Source organism: Notolabrus celidotus, chromosome 19 (genome assembly GCF_009762535.1).
Source record: "Notolabrus celidotus isolate fNotCel1 chromosome 19, fNotCel1.pri, whole genome shotgun sequence".
NCBI lineage: Eukaryota > Metazoa > Chordata > Actinopteri > Labriformes > Labridae > Notolabrus > Notolabrus celidotus.
The window spans coordinates 13,835,506-13,849,896 of NC_048290.1; the positions used below are offsets into that span (position 1 = coordinate 13,835,506).

Sequence of the window (14,391 nt, forward strand, 5' to 3'; positions counted from 1 at the left end):
CCGACACCAAAAAAATATTATACAATAAAAGAGCTTCAGTATCGCGCCGATGTTACAGGCGGAACACATACATGTGGCACTTGGTTCCAGTCCCTTAGAGTGCTAAGGGACTCATGTTGCTGTCAGTCTGCATTTTGATATAGTACACAGTAGTATATATGTCTAGTATATATGTCTAGTATATAGGGATGCACTGATGTTTTGCTTGTTTGTTCTCAGCCGGTCCTTGCCCTTCTCAGTCTCTTTTGTCAGGGTTGAATGCGTCCCTCTGACAACACCCTTAGCCCCAGCCTGCCCCCCCAGTAAAATTGGTCTAGAACCGTCACTGGGTGCACACCTAGATATTTGTAGGTTGGCACCACCTCCATGTCCACCCCTCAAATGATGGGATTAGCAGTGATATTTACAAAGAGTATGTAATGCTTTTGGGTTTCAAGAGTGCTAGATAGTATCATGCACTGTTTGATCTTATTTATCAAAACTTTACAAGGAATTTTTCTGTTGCAAAACATACTTTTATGAAAATTTGGACAGGTTAGTGAAAAGATAAATAACAGTATTGTCTTTGTTCTGAGCTGCAGATTTAATTTAAAACGTGGTAATTAGGACATTGAAGTGAATAACTTTATAGCCTAATAAACAAAGGAAGTGGCTCTTAGTCAATAAAAAAGGTTTGCAAAATATATCTAAAATTATCGTTTAACTATAAATCAGATATCAACGTGAAAACAGTCACTATTTACTAAAATCATGGATCTTATTTAGGAGAGTTATTAATTTATCATTCTAAACTCTTAACTCCAAACATACTGTCTCTGCTGTTATCAGAAACACTGCTTGAAGGAGTAAATGGGAATAAACACCTCGGATGCATTCGGCTCTTTCCGCCAATCACGTGATCCACGTCTTGTTGCAAACGAACTCCCATGCGCATGCGCACCTTCTGTCCGTGTGCTCCATTGTATGCTCGATGTTTGTGGTCCTTTCTAAATACTCTTCACTTCTACCAACTTATATCGATATCGACGACAACGTTTAAGTTACTGGTCGACCTACACGCGGGTTCATTCGTCTTTTCAGTCACTGTAGATATCACTAAAGAACTCCACTTCCCATCAGCCCTTTGTTTATTGTGTAAAGTCATGAGGTAGCCTCCTTCTTTCTTCTGCACAGTCTGCAGAGCTGCTTCACCTTCAGTCTCTGCTTCAGTTCACTAATGGGACGAACTTCACTTCATCTGACACACAGCTCTAACCCGGGGAACCTGGCATGGAGACTCTGAGTCTGTAACATCTCGAACTGCTGACAGTCTGCGCCGAGGATTCACCATGATGACTGTGAGTTCTGTAGTTTCTCATTCTCTACATGTGTAACTTTTGCATTTGTAATATTCATCAACAAGTTAAATTATGGCATTGGATCATTCAGTGTAAACACAATACAGAGATGAGGTATCAGATTATTATAAACCCAGGGGACTATAATGAAACTCCTGACCCACATGGAGTCTTTGGACCCAGTCTGAAGAGAGGGGATAAGGTGACACTCCTCAGACACATTTAGAAAGCATGTGAAAATAAATCATTAAAATATTACATCACACTGATCCTGTGTGAGGTTTGCATTAGTTTGCTTGAGCTCATCAGAAGGAAGACTTCATGTTATGAAAGGATGACAAGGTGTGATTGTATCATCACAGTGCAATTCCCAATTCTGTTCATCTGTTACTGCATAGCTCTTAATTTAAAGTGCATGTGCTTCACTTTAATGTGTTGAATTTCCCTCAAATGACCTCACATTATAAGAAATTCCACTTTTTTTGCATGTTTGTATCAGATATTGTATTATCAAAACCTCTGTTGATTATGATTTTGATTGTATTTAACTTGATATTAACTCTTTTTGATTTGATTTGATTTGATGACTTTATTTCGAACATGTAAAAGTAAAAAATACAATTAAAAAAAAGCAGAAAAGAAGAAAGAGTTATACAAACATAAAATAAAAAGAAACAGTTTTACAAAAGAAGCAAAATCAATATTAGCAAGCAGTGAAACAATTTACTCTACATCCTTTTTGAGTCACAACACTTGAAACAAATGTTGTATCTTAAGAATGCTGCTGCCAAACTAAACTTAGACACCCTTTGAAAATGAAAAAGCTCACATGTAGTCCTCCAGTGTACGTGTATCAACCAATTGCACATGACAGGTCTGCAAACCTGAACAGAAAATGTGGGCTGCAGGTTTCTAAAACATGACCAGAGACTGACGGTGTTTGTGGTGAAAACGCTGCTCACACAGTTTGGAGTCTCAACATTCACCTGAGACAAACACAGTGACTGGTTTACTCAAGCAGCTTAGGAGATTAGCTCACAATCATTGTCTAGCCCGGCCGTCAATGGGATTGTTCGCACAAGTTGTCTATATTTTTTTCTTTATGATGCTTTCAAGCTCCAAAAAGAAAGATTTTGCTCTAAAACTGAAAACTAAAAATAATCATGAAGTCATTTATGAACTCACTCATATGCAGAACCAGTTTATCCTCTTTTCATGCCCTCTTAGTCTCTTCCTTTCCATGTAGCCGCAATCCAAGGGATCTGGACGTTTGGTTTTAGTCATGGTTTTTAATGATAACATTTTGCTCACCATGTTATCTGCTGGGATTTGTGACCATGGTGACTCCACCAAAAAGACGCCTAACAGGGCATGAACATTAAAACTCAGTGCACCTCGTACACAGTTAAGACAATGAGTACAAACAGCAGATCAAAACCTAAATAATAATTTAAACAGGAGTCACACGTAAGCCGACAGTTCCTGATTCACTCAGTGATAACTACCATTAAAGGGGACATATCATGCTTTTTTCATCAATATATATTGGTCTAAGAGGTCCCAAAAACATGTATTTAAAGTTTATGCTCAAAAAAACACTTTGAAATCAGATTTTGGCATGCCTGAAAAGTCCTTTTCTTCATTCCTCATCAGAACACTCTGTTTTCCCTCTGACCACGCCCCCTCCGGAAGTGGATGTGCCTCGGCTCTCCAGCACGTTGATCTAATGTTTACATGTTGGCTGAATATACACGGCTGCTCAGAGATCGCGTTACTTCAACCCTCTGAATCTGATCCTGACGGAGAGGCGCCTGTAGCAGGACCTTTCTGAAGGATTGGTCATAGATTTAGTGTTTCTTGTTGTTTTATTTATCAGTATGTAGACGTGTGTCTTGGTACACAGCTACGAGCATGTAGCTATGTGGCTATGCTAACTAGCGCTAGCACTTATCCATGATAAATCATCCACTAGATCTTCAAATCTGCAGACGTGGGGAGTAAACCCGACCTCTGCCAGAAAGGCAGCGGGACCTTTTATGAAGGATTGGTCACAGATTTAGTGTTTCTTGTTGTTTTATTTGTCAGTATGTCGACGTGTGTCTTGGTACACAGCTACAGCTACAGCTATGAACATATAGCTATGTGGCTATGCTAATTAGCGCTAGCACTTATCCATGACAAATAAAAATCATCCACTATATCTTCAAATCTGCAGACGTGGGGAGTAAAACCGACCTTAGCGTTTATTAAGAAAGCCTACAACTAGCATGCCTCCCTCCTAAGCTCCTTGTTGGCACATATTTGTGCAGGTAATGAAAAACGGGGGAGGGATTCAGTATTATTTTATACAGTCTATGGGCTGAACAAGCTCCGAGCTCTGACTCCGTGACAGACCGGATATTGTTGTTACGTAACAAAAACACGGAAGTCTGAAACGGCTCGTTTCACACACATTTACAGAAAGGTGTAGAAATCAAAACAGGGGCAGAATGGATTTTTTTCATTCTTGGGGGGTTTGTAGACATGCCAGGGACACATATTTCAGGTAAAGAACCATTAAAAAGTCAATTTTGCATGATATGTCACCTTTAAGGTTGGTGAAGGTGTAATGCATTATGTGACCACGTTTGTTTTCATTGTGGAGCCAAACTGCTGACTCAGAGTTTGTTGTTGGGGTTAAATCTCCTCCAGTCATCTCGTAATTTGTCGAGTAATTGCATGTTGATATTATTAAATGCAAAGAGGACATCCTGGGTTATGATTGTGCTGCTGAAGTCTCAAACCAACAAGAATTCCTCTCAAGCCCCTGGTTTGTCTTTTGGTGTCACGTGACAGAGACAGACAACATACATATCTTATGTAAATTGGCTCGGCATGGACCGGAGCTGCGACATCTGTGTTAGTCTATGAAATGTCTCGTTACATTCTCAAACCTAAGGTGAGGTCTTCAGGTTCCTCCAATCAGCTGTCAGAAACCCTGATGACTTGTTCTCTGATGTTCAGGCTTAGAGCAGAAAGAGTTCGGCTTTATAATTGAATTTGTTTAAGTATATTTTTTTGTGAATAAATGTGAATCCTCATGAATATAGAGGCTCAGTTTGGAGCTTCAGCAGTGTGCAGCCTCTGAGAGACTCTCATCTCTAGACTTGGATTAGCAGGGAGAGGGGCTGAGAGAGCCTGGCAGGGACTGGGCAGCAGTCTGAGTTACAGACAGACAGACAGTCGGACACACACACACACACACACACACACACACACACACACACACACACACACACACACACACACACACACACACACACACACACACACACACACTTTCACACTCACAGTACATTCCTCTGTCAGTCCCACAGCCACAGCAGCTGGGCAGAACAGGGAGCGCTTATGCGGGACAATGCATTCTGCAATAGTGAGGCAAGATCAGCTGAGCAGAAATTTGTCAGGATTAGTGAAACCTAATTTGATTCACGCAATGCAAAACTTCTGTGATGAAGAAAGGAGGTTCTCAGACTGTCATAAAGATAATGTTGTTAACTTAGCATGAGAACCTTATGAGAGAGGTGAAGAAGAAGAGGACCGGTTCTTCCAACATGGTGTCAGGCATAAAAATCGCTTGTTTCAAGAACAGAGGCGTTTGTGTTAATGCTTTTTATTCACATACTCTACATGCTTTTTTAAATGATACTGTTGTTCATTATAGTACATGACCTGTTGAGACCTATGGTTGAAACGGACTGAAAATGTCCAGAGTCACAGCTATGAGGGTGGATATTTTATGCTCATGTGCCAAGCTAAATTCAGCCATTACTAAAGATTTTGTTCAGCATTTAAATTGAAGATTGTGAATCATATAGCTGTTGTTATAAACAGCCTTATGATATTATCTTATATATATCGCCACTGTAACTAGCTAAATACTGCGATGTGCAATGCTCATGATGGATTAAGGTGGGGTCAGACTGAGTCTTACCCTGTCTTGAAGTTGGGTCTCTGTTCATAATTTGACATAGAGTGGTCTAGATCTCCTATGTTTGTAAAAGCGTCCTGAGATAACGTTTGTTGTGATTTGACGCTATACAAATAAAGATTGATTGATTGATTATAAAGCAGGGGTTCCCAAACTTTTCAGCCCGTGACTCCCAAAATATAATGACTTGTGACCCCCACTGTCCCTCCAAGTGGTTAATCAATTAATCAATTCATCAGACTTTATTTATAAAGCGCTTTTCATACAATGATATTGTAACTCAAAGATCTGTACCACTGGACAAAAATAAATAAATAAATAAATAAAAAGACCCCCCCATCCTAATCCCTACCCAGCCCCAACCCCAAAACCCACCCACAGTCCTAAGGTGAAGGACACAATATGTGCAACAACGATAATAAAAACAATGAAAATAAATAAATAAATACAAATAAAAAAGAAGTTTCTGAACAAACTGAGGAAACGCTCTTGCGATATCTTAATGAGGAAACACTGAAGGTAAAATAAAATGTTAAAACTCAACACAAGAAATTAAAATCACCAAAATAAAATACATTTCTAAGATAGTCAAACACTAACATATTAAACCATAAAAGGAAAATAAGATGCTATACTTAAAATAAATAAATAAAATAGAATAAAAAGTGACTAAAATTTGAACTAGATGAAAAATAATTAAATAAAACTGTTATAAGAATAAAACACAATAAAAAAAGGTAGGTCTTAAATGTTGCTTCATACCTTATTTACTTCATACTTCAGAATTAATACTTACATGTACATGTGGCTGTGTTTCCTGTGCTGCTGTGAATTAACCTGCTGCTACTAAACCTTTTGATTAACTGTTAGCTAACCCAAACACTAACTTTAGGAGTCGTCTGGTAACAAAGAAAGGCAGACAACTAATGAAACGTACTTGTTTTCAGTGTCTTATTTCAAATGTAACTATCTTTTTTGTCTATATTTTTACAATAAAGGGTAAAATAAGCAAAATTAGACTACTTAAATAAACAAACAAATCTGGAAGACATCTCGCGACCCCCAGAGGGTCCGGACCCACATTTTGGGAACCCCTGTTAAAAAGAAAGAGAACATTTAATTCATGAATATAGGAAAAAAATAATTTATGTTTTTCCAAAAAATGTTTTTTTTTTCTGGCTCTGTGATCACTGAACTTTTAACTTAGTTTGTTATTGTAAGGCAGCAGTTATTTTTCGGGATATTACCAGCATAATATAAGTATTAACAGAAAAAAGCTTTAAAAGTTAATTATCAGTGTCAGCAGACAGGAACATGTATGCTAATATTTACAGCTTATAGAGTGACATATTAACTGTGCACACGATCACATCACACGTGCGTCAATAAAGAGTTTAAACGTGTCTGTTGGATGCAAGTATTTTGAAGTATTGACACAGACGACTAGTATTTGTATTGCTTGTGAAGCACAGCAATGCTTCTCTAACTCTACCAACTTAATCTTGCATCTCAAGAATCTCCATCTTAACCAGCACCAAGGCTCTGAAAGTTAGAATGAAAACCTGTCAACAGCCTCTACATCAGTCATTCAACAAAGCTAAGAGATACAACAACCACTAAGAAAGGAGTCTATCATTGAATCCATTATTCTCAATCACCAGCCTCACTGGGTTTGTATGCAGGTCTCCACAGGTTAATGATGCAGGTCCTGTCCTGTCAGCATGTTGAGCCTCACTGCTCAGTGGATTAATGACATGTCATCCACATGATATGTTTTCGTTTTCTATCACTGTGTGTCTTCATTGGAAACTAACACTTTTATGGAATATGATGTTGTTTGTCCGGTTTTAAGTCTGTCACAGTTAGGAGACAAGGACAGGTAAAGGTGTGTTTATATCGTCAGTGGCGGTTCTGGGTAGGGGCCAACAGGGGCCAGTGCCCCTGTAAAACTGAACCTGGACCCCCTTTGCCCCCCCCCAGCATACTATTTTATACAATAAAAAAAAACTTCGGTATCGTGCCGATGTTACAGGGGGAACACATGCGTGTGGCACTTGGTTCCAGTCCCTTAGAGCGCTAAGGGACTCATGTTGAGTGTAAACAGCCAAACAGCTGCTGTCAGTGTGCATTTTGATATAGTACACAGTAGTATATATGTCTAGTATATATAGGGATGCACTGATGTTTTGCCAGTTTGTTCTCAGCCGGTCCTCGCCCTTGTCAGTCTCATTTTTCAGGGTTGAATGTGTCCCTCTGACAACACCCTTGGCCCCAGCCTGCCCCCCCCAGTAAAATTGGTCTAGAACCGCCACTGTATTTCGTCTCAGCCAAAAGGAGTTAGAAAATATTGGCATTTTGTATTATAGCATAAATGTCATGTTGTGAACCCCACTAGATTTTGTATTAGGCTTTTCCTTTAGATTCTGACTATAAAGTTAAACCCAGGGCTTGCTGTAAAGATAAACTATATTCAGTTCAGATGGAAAATGTGTTTGCTCTTTTAAAAACAGGTTTTGTTGGGCTGTGTGAAAAGGTTTCTCTGAGTTTGTGATTACAAAGCAGCTAAAGAGGCTTTTGAAGCTGTTCTTTTATTATTCAAAAGTTAAGAGTCTGTTGAAAGAAGTTTAAATCCAAAGTAAATCAGTCATTGCATCAGTGCTCACTCAAAGGTCTGCATGACTTTAACAATGAACACTAACATGATTATAATGAAGATTTATAAAAATGTCACATTAGAGCTGGACAGAAGAAAGCATGAATGCAATTAAAGTCGTTGAAGTACAGTAGATTGCAATTAGATATGGAGTGTGATATCAAAGAGTGCATACTAGCTCAGAGTTTGGATGTCATATATGAAACGGCACCTGTGTTTGTCACACGTCCTCCTCAATCATTCAAAGAGCATTCAGGGTAGAGGGCAGCTGATAGCAAGCTTGAGCTTCATCTGGTTGCATCAACATGGTGTGAAAGCATGATCATTATACACAACCTCAATCCAACAGATGAAGTTTACAAACACTGAGTGAGAGAGATTATGCACATCAAGTATTTGTCCTTCTTAATGCACCAAATTCAGAATTTGCTGATGTGTTTATTTCAAGTGTGATAATGATGCAATGATTTATTATGCAGCCCTAATTTGAGCATGTTGAAAAATCAGTCAATGTTGATGTACTCCACGATACACTTATACAAGCAGATTCAATCCACAAAACCGTACAGCTGGAGGACTCTACTTCTAAATGATCACAGGGTCTGGTTCTTAAAAAAGTTCAAGAAAGAAAAGCTGGCTTGGATCGTGTTCATGTTTTCTTAGTGTTGGAATGATCTTGTTAACCATTGTTTAGAGTTTTAATAATGTTCTTCTCTCTCCTTAGATGGTTTTTGAGCTGTCGGACACCGTGACACTGCTGTTTGACTTCTGGGATGTGCGAGGACCTGCAGGTAGGCTGCCAAACATTTACATATCTTTAAATTCAGAAGTCATTTCCTTCTGATGGATCTCATTAGTGCTAACTCAGAACCAGTTCATCCTGTTAAAACACACTGGAATGTTATGTCAGTAGACGATGCTGGTTCCTGATCGTTCTGCAGATGTTTATCATCACATCAAATTAAAGCTCACGTGTTTTTAATTCTAATGATCTACTGTAAACTTGTATGTCTTAGACCTGGGAGACATGTGGACTCTAAAGTTTGTATGAGCTTTTCTTTCATGCAGGGAAGCTTTCGTTAGCTTGAACTCACAAAAGTTAAAGTGTATTCAAACAGTTGTTTGATTACATGAAAAATGTGACATAACACCAAGTGGCAACCTCCGACCATGAGAATTGAAGCCAATGTGGAAGAGACAAAAACTGCAGTTCATCCAGGATCCGCTTGAGTCCGGCATCGGAAGTACTGGAAACTCCATACACACCAATTCAAAGAGACGATCTTTACAGCAGAAATAAACATGTTTACAGCCAGGTTAAAAAGACGAGTGTAGTCTGGATAGCTCATTTCACAATCAGCACACACTGTAGGGGGGGGGGGGGGGGGTCAATTTTTTCATAACGTGGCAATTTCAAAGATATTAAGATTACGAGTTTTCCATTATGAGGCACAGCTGATTTGATTGACAGGCGGGAACACTGTAGCTGTTGGCGAGGAGGCTTAAACTCCGCCTCTTAACGTTACACTCGCTCATCAGAAGTTAATATGAGTTCAACATTTCCAATATGGCTGCCGCCTCCAATATGCCTCAAAACAGCTCTTCAGAAACAGATGGGTGACATCACAGATACTACGTCCATTATTTATACAGTCAATGTGATAGCTCCACTCCTGTGAACCAAAGCTAACAGCACACATGGGAGGTAAACCTTGAAGCAACTCCAGCAAAATCTTTTTATTTCTGGCTCCACAGAATCTCACTCTGTTAACTCGTGATCGTTCCTCCAGGAATAAAAAATAAATAAAAACTTTTGAATGAGGAGGTGGATCCAAACCAAGCGGCAACCTCCGGTCTAGAACGATGAAGCCCATCGAGAATCCGCTTGAGGCTGGCTGCAGAAACACCGGAAACCACATAGACATGAATGGGAATTAATAAACATGTTTACAGCCTGGTTCAAAAAAAGGCTTGGCCCTACAAAGCTAATCTCTCTATCGGCACACACTGTACGGAGGGTGATTTTTTTTCTAACGTGACGGTTCAGAAGATATTAAGATTATGAGTTTTTGCCCAAATAAGGACATGACTGACGTGACTCCCGGACGGGAACACATAGCTGTTGGCAAGGAGGCTCACACTACGTCACACTCTGCCTGGTTGAGTTCCACATTTCCTATATGGCTGCCGTCGTCGATTTGCTTCAAAACAGCGCTCAGGAACAAATGGGTGACGTCACGGATACTGCGTCCATATTTTATACAGTCTATGGTCCAAACTTTTGACTGGCAGTGTATAAGCTCAGTAATGCAATCTGAGAGTGGCGTTAATCTTCTTACTTTGGTAGAATATGTATTTTCCGAAACAACTGTGCGTGTTAATCAGAACAAACATTTCAGACCATACAAATAATTCTTCATTTAAAAAAACTCAACCAGGCTGAGATATGTCCATGTGTGCTCAGGTGGAGAACCGTCATCCCTCTTTGCCAGCCTTCATTATCATCACTAAATAAACAGCCTGTCTCTTGCTGCGAGTTTGCTCAACATGTAACTATTGAGACACGCCACGTATAGGAATGGCAGAGTCACTGAGACAAACCACACGCAGGACTACACGAACACTTTTCTCACGGTTCGATTTTAGACAAGAAAATCCATCAGCAGAGCGAAAACAGTGAGTGACGGGAACTTTTATAGAAATGTAGAGGAGTCAAAATGTTTGTCTTTCAAATGTAGTGAGAAAAGAGTGATTAGACTATCTTAAAATGTGCTGAAGGACAGAACTCAGGTAAATGTACTTTTTACTGTTTGTGTTCTGCATGAAGTGACATGTTGTTGTTGTTGTGACTCTGTATCCACAGGCATGGTGCTGTCAGTGTTCGTGGTCTTCTTGCTGACCGTCTTCTACGAGGTGCTTAAAGTGTGGAGGGTGTGGCTGGGGGTCAGGTATAAGCTGTCCCAGCACGAGTCCCGGTACGCCTCCTCTCCGTCCTCTCGCTGCGACAACAGCTCCGTACTAGAAAACAGCCCATCTGAATCCTCGCTGACCCCCATAGACTCACACCTGTCTCCTCCAAACAGACACAGGTGCTGGATCACTTTGATTTTTGTGAACACAGTGATGAAGTGTGACGTGATTTCTCATCAGGGTTAAAGTGGACCAGAGCAGTTACAGTTGTGCTCATAAGTTTACATACCCAGGCAGAATTTGTGATTTTTTTTGGCCATTTTTCAGAGAATATGAATGATAAGAGAAAAACTTTTTTTTCACTCATGGTTAGTGGTTGGGTGAAGCAAATTTTTTATCAAACAACTGTGTTTACTCTTTTTATATCACAAAGACAACAGAAACTACCCAAGTAACCATAAATTCTGCCAGGGTATGTAAACTTATGAGCACAACTGTATCACTCCTCTGCTCTCCATCAGAGCCTGCAGGTTGTTTTCTTCAGTCTCACTCTGTTGAATATTTCTCAAACTGTGAAGAATGCAAATGTTTGTGGGATTGAACATTGACCCACCTCTCTGTTAAATGGTTTACGAGACACTGTTTCAGAAAGAACTTATACGTAACCTAAGTCCTTGACTACTGCATAACATTCAAAACATGATGACAAGGGATGTCAATTTCCAGTATTTTCCGTGATTGATCTTTGGAAATGTTGACGATCAATTATCATTTAATCATAAAAATACGTGAATGTTTTCCGTGTCAGAAACAATGCCAAATGCGTTTTTACCCCTGAATCAAATTTTCCTTCACAACACAATGTATATAACTGACAGTATTGAATATCTATGGACCGTATTTAGGTGTTCAAAACGTAAAACGCTGAATATCATTGTGAGGAGCAGGCTCATAATCTCCACGGACATACAGTCATAAAAGTGAAGGCTCAGACTTCAACAAGGGAACTGAGCAGAAACATATGTAGACTCACAGTCTCCAGTTTTCTGTCTACTCGTTCTTATTGATAAAAATAAGCATGTGAACGTGGTCAGGTGTCAGCTGGAAGAGCAACCGGGTCAGAATCAGTCCGACGGCGGAGAAAAAAAGCGCTCGTGGAGACCTGTCACTCAGCCGCAGCCCCCAGCTGAGGGTCTCACCTTTAGTCAGCTGATTCACATCGAAACATGCTTTAAACTTAAAACACCTTCCTGATAGCTGAACCAAATCTAAAACCACATGATGTTTGTTCCATGTGATAAAAAATCCAAACAAGAAAATGTGTTCGAGTAAGTTCTTAACAATCAATTAATCAACACTCGAGCCCTAATGTTGACCAATTGACTGAACTAATTGACCAAAGAAGTTTTGGATATTATTTGTCTGTAACACAGGGGTTTCCAAACCTTTCATCCTGTGACCCCCGAAATGATGTTACCAGAGACTGGTGTGGTTACATGTTGCTTAAAGCCATGTTCAAGCACTAATATAACAATCCAAAACTGAACATCAGGACAACACAGAAAACACTACGGCCAAACATATTATTTCATATGTATGTGAAGTTTCTCAGTTATCCAGGTCAGGGTAATTCAAAGCTTGATCTGAAAAGTCAACTGGACTTAGTAGAAGACGGTCTGAACTGAAGAAGCCTTTCGGAGGAGAGGAGGAACATATGATTTCATAGCTGTTTGAAAAAAGGCTAGAAGCAGGATATAAGTAATCTTCATGTTAAGCCTGCTGCACTGGGCATACAATATTCAAGAAGTAGACACAGGTCATACTGTGCTTATAGCTGGTCTGCCGAATAATGAGCTGACCTATGAACCCGTCACTGTGTTTCCTGTGCTGCTGTAAATTCACCTGCTGCAGCTGATGCTCTTGTTAGTCTGTCGTCATCAGCTGCAGGAGTCATGAGGAAACAAAGAAAAGCAGAAAACTGAAGACACGTTTTTTATTTTCATGATTTCATTTCAAATTAAACTGCATGTGACTTTGTAACTAATATCTCTGGTATGAAGGAGGGAAGGAATATCATGAATAATGCCATTGTTCTTGCTGTAACCTAAGTCTTCTTCTTCTTCTTCCTCCTTCAGCCTGCTGATGCACATCACTCAGACAGTCCTGCACATGATGCAGGTGTCTCTGGGCTACATGCTGATGCTGTGCGTCATGTCCTACAATTTCTGGGTCTTCATCGGCGTCATCGGGGGCTCTACTCTGGGTTATTTCATCTCGTTTCCTCTCCTGGATCATATGTGATGGTATGGAAAGTTTTGACGTGACGTTTTTTTGGGTTGTGCTAGATTGGAAACATCCAGACTGACTCGTGTGTGTGTTGTTTCATTTCAGCACGGACGCTAAAGACAGTAACTGTCCAAAATACATTCAGCTGAATGTGGAAAATGACGTTTAAGGTCCTAAATCACTCAGATCATCACTCTTTATCATCTGCCTTTTTCAGTTTCTGGCTTCAGGACTTGTTCACTGCACAATATATCAGCCAGGCTTAAAACATTTTGAAAGAAGTTAACCATTGAGGGGAAGGTGAATGATTTCATGAGCAATGAGTTGCTGTGTGTTAAAGGGACAAACTCTCTGCCTCAGAGTTCCAGTCTTCTTGATTTCCTCAAACTGCAAACATCTCAGTGCAAACCAAAAGCTGATCAGTGTGACTGTGAAAGGCGAAGCTTCCTTTTCCTCTGACGCTCGTGTAAATGATTCACAGCAAAGGTTCAGCCTAACTCAGAATGGGAAGTCATCCGTGTGCGTGACCTTTGTTTCTGTACAGGTTTTGTTTCCTGGTTTGATTGAGCTCTTTAACCACTTCATAGTTTATTTAGCTGTAGTGACATTACAGTGATACAAACATTTACACTGCAGCTTATCCTGCACACTAACATGCTTTTGACTCCTTAAGAAGTCTCACTTGGTGAGTTGATTCCTGAGTTTGTTGTTTTTTTTGCTCTAGGATCTAGAAGCAGACTTAAATTTAGAGCTGAGATTAAGATTAAGTGGTCATAAGACTTCTGTTTGAGGAACAGAATCACATGATGCTAGCTTATTCAAGTTTTCTGATGTGTCATCTTGGTTCAGTAACTTATCAGTTTCATTCTCACAAAAAATGTCGAGGGACAATAAGAGCTGATCATGTGGTTCTTTAGAAATCATTGACAGAACTACAGAGAAAATACGTTTGAGTGCCTTGCCAACATTTCAGATGAGTTTAATTCTGAAATTTGCTTTGGTCTATTTAGAGACAGAGCATTTCAACAACTGTTTCTGATGATGGAGACATATTTAATATGTGAAATCACTTGTGGTGGTTTTTTGTTAAATATCCAACATTTATTCATGATGCTTTTCTTTCATGTCTCGGAGAACTTGTTGAACTAAATAAAGTTGATGAAACAGCTTTATCTCCTTGTGTGTTTGTTTGATTTATTTTAGGAAGGGAAACTCCCAGGACATTTAAATAGAAC

The 14,391-nt window shown here is 39.7% G+C and overlaps 1 protein-coding gene across 2 annotated transcripts; it reads left to right on the top strand.

The window, feature by feature from the left end:
• The first annotated feature begins 901 nt into the window (after positions 1–901).
• On the top strand, positions 902–14,328 carry slc31a2 (solute carrier family 31 member 2). 2 transcript variants are annotated; one of them, XM_034709114.1, is made up of 6 exons: positions 902–1,147; positions 1,249–1,337; positions 8,685–8,751; positions 10,824–11,049; positions 13,006–13,173; positions 13,262–14,328. In XM_034709114.1, exons 2-5 carry the CDS (start codon positions 1,329–1,331, stop codon positions 13,169–13,171), a joined length of 468 nt encoding a protein of 155 aa, XP_034565005.1. In that variant the 5' UTR covers positions 902–1,147; positions 1,249–1,328; the 3' UTR covers positions 13,172–13,173; positions 13,262–14,328. The 2 variants fall into 2 exon arrangements, with proteins under 2 accessions (XP_034565005.1, XP_034565004.1); XM_034709113.1 differs by having other exon boundaries at positions 903–1,337.
• The last annotated feature ends 63 nt before the right edge of the window (positions 14,329–14,391 follow it).

Excerpts from the sequence above, each read along its gene's own strand:
- slc31a2 (XM_034709114.1), top strand. Across the intron at positions 8,752-10,823 it reads GGATGTGCGAGGACCTGCAG|GCATGGTGCTGTCAGTGTTC; the intron begins GTAGGCTGCCAA and ends CTGTATCCACAG. Across the intron at positions 11,050-13,005 it reads TCTCCTCCAAACAGACACAG|CCTGCTGATGCACATCACTC; the intron begins GTGCTGGATCAC and ends TTCCTCCTTCAG.